Source organism: Lucilia sericata, unplaced genomic scaffold (genome assembly GCF_015586225.1).
Source record: "Lucilia sericata isolate MDLA Ls3-8-SP2 unplaced genomic scaffold, ASM1558622v1 Contig000593F_arrow, whole genome shotgun sequence".
In the NCBI taxonomy this organism is placed as follows: Eukaryota; Metazoa; Arthropoda; class Insecta; order Diptera; family Calliphoridae; genus Lucilia; species Lucilia sericata.
Genome location: NW_023994600.1, coordinates 60,182 through 76,706, shown reverse-complemented (window position 1 = coordinate 76,706; position 16,525 = coordinate 60,182). Strand labels below are relative to the sequence as shown.

The 16,525-nt window shown below is 30.6% G+C and overlaps 1 protein-coding gene across 1 annotated transcript in view; it reads right to left on the bottom strand.

Moving 5' to 3' along the window:
• Positions 1-11,141, bottom strand: part of LOC119606489 (protein obstructor-E) — a 56,269-nt gene extending 45,128 nt beyond the window's left edge. Inside the window, exons 1-2 of the mRNA XM_037960017.1 lie at positions 10,994-11,141; positions 10,750-10,831 (exon numbers count right to left, since the gene is read on the bottom strand). Coding sequence (XP_037815945.1) covers positions 10,750-10,789 — 40 coding nt within the window. The 5' untranslated portion in view covers positions 10,790-10,831; positions 10,994-11,141. The remainder of the gene's footprint in view (positions 1-10,749; positions 10,832-10,993) is intronic.
• Between the last annotated feature and the right edge of the window lie 5,384 nt (positions 11,142-16,525).

Genomic DNA, 16,525 nt, shown 5'->3' with positions numbered 1-16,525 from the left:
GTTCTAGTTCTGTTCTAGTTCTGTTCTAGTTCTGTTCTAGTTCTGTTCTAGTTCTGTTCTAGTTCTGTTCTAGTTCTGTTCTAGTTCTGTTCTAGTTCTGTTCTAGTTCTGTTCTAGTTCTGTTCTAGTTCTGTTCTAGTTCTGTTCTAGTTCTGTTCTAGTTCTGTTTAGTTCTGTTCTAGTTCTGTTCTAGTTCTGTTCTAGTTCTGTTCTAGTTCTGTTCTAGTTCTGTTCTAGTTCTGTTCTAGTTCTGTTCTAGTTCTGTTCTAGTTCTGTTCTAGTTCTGTTCTAGTTCTGTTCTAGTTCTGTTCTAGTTCTGTTCTAGTTCTGTTCTAGTTCTGTTCTAGTTCTGTTCTAGTTCGTTTAGTTCTGTTCTAGTTCTGTTCTAGTTCTGTTCTAGTTCTGTTCTAGTTCTGTTCTAGTTCTGTTCTAGTTCTGTTCTAGTTCTGTTCTAGTTCTGTTCTAGTTCTGTTCTAGTTCTGTTCTAGTTCTGTTCTAGTTCTGTTCTGTTCTAGTTCTGTTCTAGTTCTGTTCTAGTTCTGTTCTAGTTCTGTTCTAGTTCTGTTCTAGTTCTGTTCTAGTTCTGTTCTAGTTCTGTTCTAGTTCCGTTCTAGTTCTGTTCTAGTTTCTGTTCTAGTTCTGTTCTAGTTCTGTTTCAGTTCTGTTCTAGTTCTGTTCTAGTTCTGTTCTAGTTCTGTTCTAGTTCTGTCCTAGTTCCGTTCTAGTTCTGTTCTAGTTCTGTTCTAGTTCTGTTCTAGTCTGTTCTAGTTCTGTTCTAGTTCTGTTCTAGTTCTGTTTTTATTAAAGAAATAGTTTCTTGCTTAACTACTTCTATTAAACATTTTCCAGATTTCCTTAATTTCCCTTTTAAATAAATTAAATTTTTCATATTATTTCCTCAGTCTTGCATGTTTTGTCTACATAATACCGCTAAAGTCAACCTCTGTAAAATCTCTTATAATATTTAAGCACTTAATGTAAATCATCATATATTAACTATTCATGCATGAAAAATTCTAATGTTAAAACTGTTGTTACATGTAACTTTTGTTGTAAGTACTACTAACAACAACAAGTTTAAGCATAAATTTTATGGCGCAAAGAAGAAAGAAAAACGAGTCAAACCAGCAATAATATTTGAAATGAATCAGCCAAAAAATAAGTAATAAAGTGCTGAATAAAGAGAATGAATTATAAAAAAGGATATACTAGGGAATACACTATAAAGGAGACACTGTTTCCTTTATAAATAAAATACAAGTTTGGGAAAAGTGTTTTTAATACATATTTTATTAACTTAAAAACTATTAATCTTTACAATTTCTTTTAGCTAGAAACAGTTTAATATGTTTTTATATTGTTATATTTTCTAACTACAAATTTTACTAAACACAACCACGTGCGACAACAATGAACACGAAAAATCTAACACACATAAACAAATTTACCCTTAGTTTAGTTTAAGTAAATTTTGTATAGAAAACTTTCGTTTTCCCTTTCCCTGCCTGTCCTCTCTTTAACCTTCCTAATTTGTCTTAAAGGCATTTTCAAATTGTAGCCAAATAATGTGGGAAAAGGAAACTTCTTTCATAAACCGGATATTATGGTTTAATATTAGAGGAAGTCAACCGAATTTCAAAGAAAATTTACAAATATACATATAGACACTTATGATTTATGAAGAAAATCTTAAGATTATTAAAGTTTAAGTTTGAAAAGTTACTAAATATAGAGAGTATTTTAGACAAAATAGAAAGGCAAACTATTTCAATAGGGAGTAGTTAAGATTGATAGTAATTTTGAGCAAATTAATAATTTAAAAGGATAATTTTAAAAAAAGGAAATATTTTAGACAATTTTCTAGACCAAATATTGTGCTAGATGAAGCACTCTGAAGCACTATTAAGACGATAATTGTTAGCAGATAATCTCCTCTATGCTTCCGCCAAGTTTCATTTAAAACACTTTTATAGTTAAGAAGTTATATTTAAATTTATATTTAGTACAGGGTGACGTATGATTAATATTAATTATAGTGTATTTTTACTAAATTAATCATAACTTGTAAATTTGTTAAACTGGCATTAAAATTTTTGCTTAGATTAAAAGCTAACACTCTAAGGTACACATAGCTAAAGCAACAATTCAGAAATTCTTATTGAAAACATGACAATTTGGCTTTCAGAAATGAAATTTTTTCAGGTATAAAATATTATTTTGAAAATTTCTGTAGAAAAACTGCGAAATTTAAACTTTCTATAATAGAAATTATAACAAAACTGAATAGTAAATACACTGCTATATAGAAAACTGTTCAAAAAAAGAACTTTTGTACAGAAAATTGTACAAAGAAAAGAACTTTTGTATAGAAAATTCTCCAAGGAAAATATTAATCTATAGAAAACTCTTCTTGTCTTTGTAGTAGATACACTTATATGAAATACTGTCTAGCGTAATATCTTTTGATGCAAATACTTCTCTAAAGAAACTATTCTATAGAAAACTGGTCAGCGAAAACTTATTTCAATAGAAAACTGTTCACTTAAGATATTTTTCTATAGAAAACTGTTTAGCGAAGATACTTTTATATAGAAAGATGCACAGCGGGGAGATCTTAATAGAAAACAGTGCAGTGAATAAGATTTTGTAAAGAAATCTGTCCACTGAAGAAGCTTTCCTCTAGAAAACTGCTCAGTAAAAGGACTTTCCTCAGGAAAACTGCTCGTTAAGGGGCTCTTCCTCTTGTAAACTGCTCAGTGAAAGCTAATTTCAATAAGAAACTATTCACTGATGACTTTTGACGAAAACACTACAGTAATGAAACAATTCAATAAAGAAAACTGCTCATGAAAACTGATTTAGATAGAAAACTGTTCACTAAAGACTCCATTCTATAGAAATTTTTGCTGCTATGATACTATTCTATAGAAAACTATGCTAGAAAAAGGCTTGAAAAGAAAGCAGTTCAGTGAAAATTGTCCAGTGAAGAAATTCCCTTAACAAAACTGCTCAGTGAAAACTTATTTCAATGGAAAACTGTTTACGGGAGACAATTTTCAATAATAAACTGTCCAGTGAAAATACATTTCTTATAGAAAACTTTCCAATATAGAAATTTCTGTAGTAAATAGAATAATAAAGATGCTGGTATAGAAAACTGCTCTGTGAAAACTTATTTCTATAGAAAACTGCTCTGTGAAAACTTATTTCTATAGAAAACTGTTAACTGAAGACACTTGCACTGGTAAAGAAACTTGTTTAGACAAATGTTTAGCACTAGTTCAGTCTAGACACTTTCCTGTGCCATGTGATGACACATTTCTTAAGAAAACTGTTTAGCGAAGACATTTTTCAATAGAAAACTGTACAGTAGAAACACTATCCTGAAGATTGTTGTTTAATAAAGACACTTTTGTATAAAAACTGTCGATTAAAGACACTATTCTAAAGAAAACTGTCCTGTGAAGTTATTTTTGTTAAGAAAACTGTAAAGTGAAGACACATTTCTGATTAAAACTGTCCAGTGAAAACACTTTTGTATAAAAACTGTGGACTGAAAACATTTTTCTACAGAAAACTGTCCAGTGAAGCTACTTTTCTTTAAAATAACTATACAATGAAGACTATTGTGTAAAAACTGTCCAGTGAAGACATATTTCTTAAGGAAACTTTACCTTGAAAACCCTCTGGTATAATAACTGTTCAGTGAAGACACTTTTCTTTAGAAAACTGCCTAGTGAAGACTTTTTTCTTTGGAAAACTGCCTAGTGAAGACACTTTCCTACAGAGAACTAACCAATTAAAACACTTTTCTAGAGAAAACTAACCAGTTAAAACAACTTTTTACAAAATTCCGCGCAGTGACAAAATTTTAATCAGAAATTGTTGTCAACTTTTAGGCTAATCAAAACAACAACAATAATTCAATCATAATTAGTTTGTCTTTTAATTAAAATATCTAATTCTTCCCAAAAATATAAATCATTTCATTTAAACACATACATATGAGGCATTCAAATTCCACCAATTATAAAACTATGTAAACCGTACTAAACTATAGCATACTTTTGGCCTAATTAAAAAATTTTTGCATAATGATAACAAATTCAATAGTTTTTTTTTTTTCTTGTAAAACTTATATTTAAAATAAACACAATATTTTGGCCCAATTTTAGACGTTTTCAATTTATAGCCTATATCAATGGTTTTCACTTTGTATTTACCATTTAAATGATAAATTTCCGTACTAACATACATTTCCAACTAAATCCCTTTTTTTGGATTAAAATCTCACTACATATTAATTTTGTTAAAATCACAAAAATATTTTTATAATTAAATAATTTTTACAATGTTTTGTGATAACTAAAATATTTAATACGATTTAAATTGGTTTTACACACATATGTACACACGTATCTACATATATAGCTATAGATGTTAAAGTTTAATTGTATTTTACACTCTAAATCGTTTTTGATTTTTGATTAGAGAGATAGAGAGAGAGCGAGAAAAAATATTATTATTATTTACGATTTAACTGCGATTAAAATGTAAAATATTTTGAAAACTTTTACAAAACGTGATTTTCCTAATTATTTCAAAATTATGTAAATACACATAGAAAATCATTTTCATTTATTTGTAAATAACATGCTGATGATAATGATGGTGATGGCACATGTTTATGTTTATTTAGTTTATTTGTGTAATCAAAGCTGTGAAAAATGTAAGATGTAATATGTACAAAAATTGGTAAAGGTTTTATCAGTTTAGATTTAAAATTTGTCATCGTTTGATTTATTAAAGACGGATGTACGTAAAAACTGCAGAAAAATACTTTTCCTAACAACTAGACACATAGTCTAGTATATAGTTCTAGTCTAGTCTGTCTATAGTCTAGTCATAGTCTAGTCTATGTCTGTCTAGTCTATAGGTCTAGTCTATAGTCTAGTCTATAGTCTAGTCTATTCTAGTCTAGTCTATCTATAGTACTAGTCTATAGTCTAGTCTATAGTCTAGTCTATGTCTAGTCTATAGTCTAGTCTATAGTCTAGTCTATAGTCTAGTCATAGTCTAGTCCATAGTCCTAGTCTATAGTCCTAGTTCTATAGTCTATGTCCTATAGTTCATGCTCTATCTAGTCTATGTCTAGTCTATAGTCTAGTCATAGTCTAGTCTATCGTCTAGTGCTATAGTCTAGTCTATAGTCTAGTCTATAGTCTAGTGGTCTATAGTACTAGTCTATAGTCTAGTCTATAGTCTAGTCCTATAGTCTCGTCTATAGTCTAGTCCTATAGTCTAGTCTATAGTCTAGGTCTATAGTCTAGTCTATAGTCTAGTCTATAGTCCTAGTCGATAGTCTAGTCTATAGTCTAGTCCTATAGTCTAGTCTAGTCTATAGTCTGTCTAGTCTATAGTCTAGTCTAGTCTAGTCTAGTCTATAGTCTAGGCTATAGTCCTAGTCTATAGTCTAGTCTATAGTCTGGTCTATAGTCCTAGTCTATAGTCTAGTCTATAGTCTGGTCTATAGTCTAGTCTATAGTCTAGTCTATAGTCTGGTCTATAGTCTAGTCTATAGTCTAGTCTATAGTCTAGTCTATAGTCTAGTCTATAGTCTAGTCTATAGTCTAGTCTATAGTCTAGTCTATAGTCCTTGTCTATAGTCTAGTCTATAGTCTAGTCAATAGTCTAGTCTATAGTCTAGTCTATAGTCTAGTCTATAGTCTAGTCTATAGTCTAGTCTATAGTCTAGTCTATAGTCTAGTCTATAGTCTAGTCTATAGTCTAGTCTATAGTCTAGTCTATTGTCTAATCTATAGTCTAGTCTATAGTCTAGTCTATAGTCTAGTCTATAGTCCAGTCTATAGTCTAGTCTATAGTCCTAGTCTATAGTCTAGTCTATAGTCTAGTCTATAGTCTAGTCCATAGTCTGGTCTATAGTCTAGTCTATAGTCTAGTCTATAGTCTAGTCTATAGTCTAGTCTATAGTCTAGTCTATTAGTCTAGTCTAGTCTATAGTCTTGTCTATAGTGTAGTCTATAGTCTAGTCTATAGTCTAGTCTATAGTCTAGTCTATAGTCTAGTCTATAGTCTAGTCTATAGTCAAGTCTATAGTCTAGTCTATAGTCTAGTCTATAGTCTAGTCTATAGTCTAGTCTATAGTCTAGTCTATATTCTAGTCTATATTCTAGTCTATAGTCTAGTCTATAGTCTAGTCTATAGTCTAGTCTATTCTATAGTATATTCTATAGTCTATTCTATAGTCTAGTCTATAATTCAGTTTTTATTCTAATCCATAGTTTAGTCTACAGTCTAGTTTATACTATACTATAAACTGTAGTCTAGTCTATAGTTTAGTCTATAGTCTAGTCTATAGTCTGGTCTCTTGACTAGTATGTACTTTATTATTATGCTAGTAAGTGCTCTAGAAAACTGTACAATAAAGACTCTTTTTATAGTAAAATTTACAATGCCAAATTTTTTATAGAAAACGGTTTGAGTGAAGATAATTGTCTGATAAGTACCTTACTCACAAGAGGATATCTATTGAAGACATTTTTTATAAAAAAAAAACTTATCAATAAATAAACTTATTAATGAGAAACATTTTCATAAAAAACTGACACTTTTTTATGTAAATATAACATATTTAGCTCAAGATTAGTTCGCTCTGGTTGTTTAAAATCCCCTTTAATATATTTTTGTGTGAATTTTTTCCTGCTGCTATTGTTTTTGTTCTTGTTGGTTTTCAACACACAAATATTGATAAATCTTGTAGAAAGGGAAAAAAAACTAGTTCATTTTGCATACGTTCTATAAACATTTGGTACAAGTACATTATTTGTTTTGTCAGTTTTATTGTAATTATTTTTATTCGATATATATTTTTACCAATACATGGAGTTTTTTTGGCCAAAATGTATGTACGTTTACAAAAAAAAATATCTGGTTTAAAATTTTACCACATTTTTTTCTGGGAAACATATTGTTGTTGGTTTAAAAGGTCTGATTATGCATTAACATGTTCAATATGTAAGGATGTATGTGTAAATAGTATGAAAATGCATACAAACAAAGTAATACAAAACATATGTGTTTATGTATGTATGTATGCGTATTTTGAGTATAAGTTAGTAGTGGATTTAAGCTGTTTTACATTTCTGTTAAGTTTATGCCAATGTGGTCATTGTCAACAGCAAAAAACAGGAAATAATGTTTTAGTTCGAGGGGCTATTCGTACAAAAAGTGGGGAGGGGGGAGTTTACTGATACAGGCTCATAGTAATTTTTGCTTATTTATATATTGAGATAATTTAAATAAACAAAAAGAGATAGTAGAAAATGTAGTTGAAAAAAAAATTGCAAAAATATTTAAAAGTAAATCGTTTGTGGAATTACAATATGGAGTAAAAATTTTATAAATAAAATAACAGTTATAAAAGTAAAAAAAAAATAAACTTTAAATAAAGCTGGTTACTCTTGAATTACTGCTAGGATTTCATACAAATATAATGCAAAATATGAAAAAAGTTGCCTAATAATTGATACTTATGGGAAAAAGGGACACAAGGGGTACATATTTTTAAAAATCGTAGCCAAAGACAAGAATGTAGGCTACACTATAGACTAGATTATTAAACCTACTATAGACTAGATTACAGACTATCGTCTAGACTATAGATTAGACTATAGACTAAATTATAGACAATACTAGAGACCATACTATAGACTAGAACAGGAACCATACTATAGACGATAGACTGAACTATAGATTACGTTGTAGACTAGAGTATGGAAGAGATTATAGTATAGACTATAAACTAGACTACATAGTAGACTATAAACTCAACTATACTAGGCTATAGACTAGACTATATACTAGGCGAAAAACTGAACTGTATAATGGCTGTAGACTAGACTAGACTATAAACTAGGCCATCGACTAGACTATAGACCTTACTATAGACTAGACTATAGACTAGGAACCATACTATAGACCATAGACTGAACGTTAAAGACTATAGTATAGACAAATTATAGTCTAAAATATATACTAGACTATAGACTAGACTATAAGACTAGACTACAGACTAGACTATAGACTAAAACCATAGACTAGACTATAGACTAGACTACAGACTAGACTATAGACTAGACTATAGACTAGACTATAGACTAGACTATAGACTAGACTATAGACTAGACTATAGAATAGACTACAGACTAGACTATAGACTAGACTATAGACTAGACTAGACTATAGACTATAAACTAGACTATAGACTAGACTATAGACTAGACTATACTAGACATAGACAGATATAGACTAGACTATAGACTAGACTATAGACTAGACTATAGACTAGACTATGACTAGACTATAGACTAGACTATAGACTAGACTATAGACTAGACTATAGACTAGACTAATAGACTAGACTATAGACTAGACTATAGACTAGACTATAGACTAGACTATAGACTAGACTATAGACTAGACTATAGACTAGACGTAGACCTAGACTATAGACTAGACTATAGACTAGACTATAGACTAGACTATAGACTAGACTATAGACTAGACTATAGACTAGACTATAGACTAGACTATAGACTAGACTATAGACTAGACTATAGACTAGACTATAGACTAGACTATAGACTAGACTATAGACTAGACTATAGACTAGACTATAGACTAGACTATAGCTAGACTATAGACTAGACTATAGACTAGACTATAGACTAGACATAGACTAGACTATAGACTAGACTATAGACTAGACTATAGACTAGACTATAGACTAGATATAGACTAGACTAAGACTAGACGATAGACTAGAACTATAGAATCGACTATAGACTAGACTATAGACTAGACTGTGGCTAGAGACTACTATAGACTAGAGATAGACTATAGACTAGACTATAGACTAGCATAGACTAGACTATAGACTAGACATAGACTAGACTATAGACTAGACATAGACTAGACTATAGACTAGACTATAGACTAGACTATAGACTAGACTATAGACTAGACTATAGACTAGACTAAGACTAGACTATAGACTAGACTAGACTATAGACTAGAGTATAGACTAGACTATAGACTAGACTATAGACTGGACTATAGACTAGACTATAGACTAGACTATAGACTAGATATAAACTAGACTATAGACTAGACTATAGACTAGACTATAGACTAGACTATAGACTAGACTATAGACTAGACTATAGACTAGGCTATAGACTAGACTATAGACTAGACTTAGACTAGACTATAGACTAGACTATAGACTAGACTATAGACTAGACTATAGACTAGACTAGACTATAGACTAGAGTATAGACTAGACTATAGACTAGACTAGACTAGACTGTAGGCTAGAGACTATACTATAGACTAGAGACTAGACTATAGACTAGACTATAGACTAGACTATAGACTAGACTAGACTATAGATAGTATAGACTAGACTATAGACTAGACTATAGACTAGACTATAGACTAGACTATAGACTAGACTATAGACTAGACTATAGACTAGACTATAGACTAGACTATAGACTAGACTAGACTATAGACTAGAGTATAGACTAGACTATAGACTAGACTATAGACTGGACTATAGACTAGACTATAGACTAGACTATAGACTAGACTATAAACTAGACTATAGGACTAGACTATAGACTAGACTATAGACTAGACTATAGACTAGACTATAGACTAGACTATAGACTAGGCTATAGACTAGACTATAGACTAGACTATAGACTAGACTATAGACTAGACTATAGACTAGACTATAGACTAGACTATAGACTAGACTATAGACTAGACTATAGACTAGACTACAATCTATAGACTTGACTATAGCTTATAGAATATACTATAAACTAGACCTTAGACCAGACTATATAGTAAGTAGACTTTAGACTAGACTATAACTAAACTAGTAACTAAACTATGGACTAAGCTATAGACTAGATATAAGCTAGACTATAGACTATACAATAGACTAGACTTTAGAAAAGACCATAGACTAAACTATAGACTGGACTATATACTAGATTAGTCTATAGACTGGACTATAAACTATACTATTCTATAAACTACTCTATAGACAAAACTATAAACCAGACAATAGACTAGACTATAGACCAGACTATAACCTATAGACTAGGCTAGACTATAGTCGAGACTATAGACTAGACTATATACTAGACTATAGACTAGGGAACTAATTGGTACTTTTTAAACTCTCTATTATAAGGAAATTGAAAAAGTACTTTTTTGGGAAAGATATGTGTTGTAGAGTGAATGGAGGAAAATTCACAAAATTGGCCTTTTACAGAGAGCTCAGATGTGACCTTTAAGAAAAAGTTGAAACTAAGTGAGTTTTGACAAAAAAAAAAACTTTTTCTCAATGTTTAAACTAGAAAAAGTACTTTTTGTTAAAACAAAAAGTGCTGTAAGTATTAATGGTTTATTATGGTTGACTAAATAATATTATTAGCAAAATGAAATCAAGGCCTCAAAGAGAAATTAATTTTAAATATTTGGTTTCATAAATTTTTTTCAAAACAATATTTTGAAACAAATTTAGTTCAATAACAAAGAAATTTTGTGGGAAAACCAGTTTTTTTCTGTTCGATATCAAAACAACCTATTAAATCTACATATTTAAACGTCCTTAACATTTAACTTAATTAAATTTTCTAATATTATGAAGCTTACCTATAGCCAAGGCAAATATGCATAACTTGATAAACGCCATTTTTTTTTTAAGGGGAATTTGTTTTTTGTTTAAATTTAAAAACTGAAATTATATATGGAATTAAAAATTTTATAATTTTTTGAAATTTTCTAGTAATTAACAATTAATAACTTTTTTTAAATTATTATTTCTTATTTTTTTAACATAAAATTATTTTTAAATTTTCTGGTTTTGTTTTTTCTTTTCAATATAAGTAATCCACACCTTGTTTTAGGTTTTTGTAAAGAAACCTATTTTTTAATTTTTTTATTTAAATCTTTTTCACTTTTATATTAAAAAAATCAACCACAAGTTACGACGATTTGCTCTCTTTGCGTTCACTCAAAAGACTAGAAGTCATTGAAGGTTGTTTCCAAGTTAAATAATGTTAAATCAAATAAAAAAATATATCTATAAAATAAAAGAAAAAAAAAACAAAGTTTTACTTTAAGTCTTGAAATGACAAAAACAACCTCAAGTCTTAAGCTTCAGTAGCAGCAGAGACCCCTGCATATGAAAACAACTAAATACTGGTTAATTTTAACGCTGGTGGATGGATGGATCGATCCATCGATCGTTCGTTGTTTGGTTTGCTTATAGCTGCCGCTGTAGTTCATGTTGGAAATGTCGGCTGTTATGTTGTTGGTGTATTGGTGTTAATGTTACCCGTTTTTAAATCACGTTTTTTTTTTTTTGTTTAATAAATATTTATATTTTGCTTTTTTTCAAAACTTCACTTCAATGGTCTTTTACTGCGAAATGCAATTGTTATTGTCTATATTTAAAAAGCAGCCACTGAAAAGAGTGTAATCATTTAACCACATAGCAATATTTGTTATTTAAAAAATGGTTTAAAAATTCTAAAATTTGAAATAAATTGAATTTTTTTATTAATCTTTAACAAATCTCATTAAACAACTTCGCTTCACTCACGTTTACATTCTTTTAAAGGTGTGTTATCAGTTTATTTTATTATTTAAATTTTTGTTGTTTTGTTTGTTACTAATCTTACTGCATTGTTTTTGTTATAAAAATATTATATGTGTGTTAGTTTTGTTGCATTAAACAAAAAATGTTACACCAGGCATGGGAAGTTGAAACGTTCAAATGGTACTAAACATTACCGAAAAATTTAGTTTTTTATTATTATTCCGTAAACTAGACTATAGACTATACTTTAGACTAGACTATAGAATAGACTATAGAGTAGTCTATAGAGTAGTCCTATAGACTAGACTATAGACTAGACTAGACTAGACTATAGACTAGACTATAGACTAGACTAGACTATAGACTAGACTATAGACTAGACTATAGACTAGACTATAGACTAGACTATAGACTAGACTATAGACTAGACTATAGACTAGACTATAGACTAGACTATAGACTAGACTATAGACTAGACTATAGACTAGACTATAGACTAGACTATAGACTAGACTATAGACTAGACTAGACTAGACTATAGACTAGACTATAGACTAGACTATAGACTAGACTATAGACTAGACTATAGACTAGACTATAGACTAGACTATAGACTAGACTATAGACTAGACTATAGACTAGACTATAGACTAGACTATAGACTAGACTATAGACTAGACTATAGACTAGACTATAGACTAGACTATAGACTAGACTATAGACTAGACTATAGACTAGACTATAGACTAGACTATAGACTAGACTATAGACTAGACTATAGACTAGACTATAGACTAGACTATAGACTAGACTATAGACTAGACTATAGACTAGACTATAGACTAGACTATAGACTAGACTATAGACTAGACTATAGACTAGACTATAGACTAGACTATAGACTAGACTATAGACTAGACTATAGACTAGACTATAGACTAGACTATAGACTAGACTATAGACTAGACTATAGACTAGACTATAGACTAGACTATAGACTAGACTATAGACTAGACTATAGACTAGACTATAGACTAGACTATAGACTAGACTATAGACTAGACTATAGACTAGACTATAGACTAGACTATAGACTAGACTATAGACTAGACTATAGACTAGACTAGACTAGACTAGAGACTAGACTATAGACTAGACTATAGACTAGACTATAGACTAGACTATAGACTAGACTATAGACTAGACTATAGACTAGACTATAGACTAGACTATAGACTAGACTATAGACTAGACTATAGACTAGACTATAGACTAGACTATAGACTAGACTATAGACTAGACTATAGACTAGACTATAGACTAGACTATAGACTAGACTAGACTAGACTATAGACTAGACTATAGACTAGACTATAGACTAGACTATAGACTAGACTATAGACTAGACTATAGACTAGACTATAGACTAGACTATAGACTAGACTATAGACTAGACTATAGACTAGACTATAGACTAGACTATAGACTATACTTTAGACTAGACTATAGACTAGACTATAGACTATACTTTAGACTAGACTATAGACTAGACTATAGACTAGACTATAGACTAGACTATAGACTAGACTATAGAATAGACTATAGAGTAGTCTATAGAGTAGTCTATAGACTAGACTATAGACTAGACTATAGACTAGACTATAGACTAGACTATAGACTAGACTAGACTATAGACTAGACTATAGACTAGACTATAGACTAGACTATAGACTAGACTATAGACTAGACTATAGACTAGACTATAGACTAGACTATAGACTAGACTATAGACTAGACTATAGACTAGACTATAGACTAGACTATAGACTAGACTATAGACTAGACTATAGACTAGACTATAGACTAGACTATAGACTAGACTATAGACTAGACTATAGACTAGACTATAGACTAGACTATAGACTAGACTATAGACTAGACTATAGACTATAGACTAGACTAGACTAGACTATAGACTAGACTATAGACTAGACTATAGACTAGACTATAGACTAGACTATAGACTAGACTATAGACTAGACTATAGACTAGACTATAGACTAGACTATAGACTAGACTATAGACTAGACTATAGACTAGACTATAGACTAGACTATAGACTAGACTATAGACTAGACTATAGACTAGACTATAGACTAGACTATAGACTAGACTATAGACTAGACTATAGACTAGACTATAGACTAGACTATAGACTAGACTATAGACTAGACTATAGACTAGACTATAGACGACTATAGACTAGACTATAGACTAGACTATAGACTAGACTATAGACTAGACTATAGACTAGACTATAGACTAGACTATAGACTAGACTATAGACTAGACTATAGACTAGACTATAGACTAGACTATAGACTAGACTATAGACTAGACTATAGATAGACTATAGACTAGACTATAGACTAGACTATAGACTAGACTATAGACTAGACTATAGACTAGACTATAGACTAGACTATAGACTAGACTATAGACTAGACTATAGACTAGACTATAGACTAGACTATAGACTAGACTATAGACTAGACTATAGACTAGACTATAGACTAGACTATAGACTAGACTATAGACTAGACTATAGACTAGACTATAGACTAGACTATAGACTAGACTATAGACTAGACTATAGACTAGACTATAGACTAGACTATAGACTAGACTATAGACTAGACTATAGACTAGACTATAGACTAGACTATAGACTAGACTATAGACTAGACTATAGACTAGACTATAGACTAGACTATAGACTAGACTATAGACTAGACTATAGACTAGACTATAGACTAGACTATAGACTAGACTATAGACTATACTTTAGACTAGACTATAGACTAGACTATAGACTATACTTTAGACTAGACTATAGACTAGACTATAGACTAGACTATAGACTAGACTATAGACTAGACTATAGACTAGACTATAGACTAGACTATAGACTAGACTATAGACTAGACTATAGACTAGACTATAAGACTTACTTAGACTAACTAGAGAACTAGACTATAGACTAACTATAGACTAGACTTATAGACTAGACTATAGACTAGACTATAGACTAACTATAGACTAGACTATAGACTAGACTATAGACTAGACTATAGACTAGACTATAGACTACATAGACTAGACTAATAGACTAGACTATAGACTAGACTATAGACTAGACTATAGACTAGACTATAGACTATAGACTAGACTATAGACTAGACTAGAGACTAGACTATAGACTAGACTATAGACTAGACTATAGACTACTAGACTAGACTATAGACTAGACTAATAGACTAGACTATAGACTAGACTATAGACTAGAATTAGACTAGACTATAGACATAGACTATAGACTAGACTATAGACGAGACTATAGACTAGACTATAGACTAGACTCTAGACTAGACTATAGACTAGACTATAGACTAGACTATAGACTAGACTATAGACTAGACTATAGACTAGACTATGTAAACCAAACTATGGGCTAGACTACATACTTAGTCATAAACTACACTATATACCATACTATAGACTAGACTATTCTATAGACTAGACTATATACTAGACTATATACTAGACTATAGACTAGACTATAGACTAGACTATAGACTAGACTATAGACTAGACTATAGACTAGATTATAGACTAGACTATAGACTAGACTATAGACTAGACTATAGACTAGACTATAGACTAGACTATAGACTAGACTATAGACTAGACTATAGACTAGACTATAGACTAGACTATAGACTAGACTATAGACTAGACTATAGACTAGACTATAGACTAGACTATAGACTAGACTATAGACTAGACTATAGACTAGACTATAGACTAGACTATAGACTAGACTATAGACTAGACTATAGACTAGACTATAGACTAGACTATAGACTAGACTATAGACTAGACTATAGACTAGACTATAGACTAGACTATAGACTAGACTATAGACTAGACTATAGACTAGACTATAGACTAGACTATAGACTAGACTATAGACTAGACTATAGACTAGACTATAGACTAGACTATAGACTAGACTATAGACTAGACTATAGACTAGACTATAGACTAGACTATAGACTAGACTATAGACTAGACTATAGACTAGACTATAGACTAGACTATAGACTAGACTATAGACTAGACTATAGACTAGACTATAGACGACTATAGACTAGACTATAGACTAGACTATAGACTAGACTATAGACTAGACTATAGACTAGACTATAGACTAGACTATAGACTAGACTATAGACTAGACTATAGACTAGACTATACTAGACTATAGACTAGACTATAGACTAGACTATAGACTAGACTATAGACTAGACTATAGACTAGACTATAGACTAGACTATAGACTAGACTATAGACTAGACTATAGACTAGACTATAGACTAGACTATAGACTAGACTATAGACTAGACTATAGACTAGTTTGTAAACCAAACTATGGCTAGACTACATACTTAATTATAAACTACACTATATACCATACTATAGACTAGACTATTCTGTAGACTAGACTATTCTATAGACTAGACTATAGACTAGACTATAGACTAGACTATAGACTAGACTATAGACTAGACTATAGACTAGACTATAGACTAGACTATAGACTAGACTATAGACTAGACTATAGACTAGACTATAGACTAGACTATAGACTAGACTATAGACTAGACTATAGACTAGACTATAGACTAGACTATAGACTAGACTATAGACTAGACTATAGACTAGACTATAGACTAGACTATAGACTAGACTATAGACTAGACTATA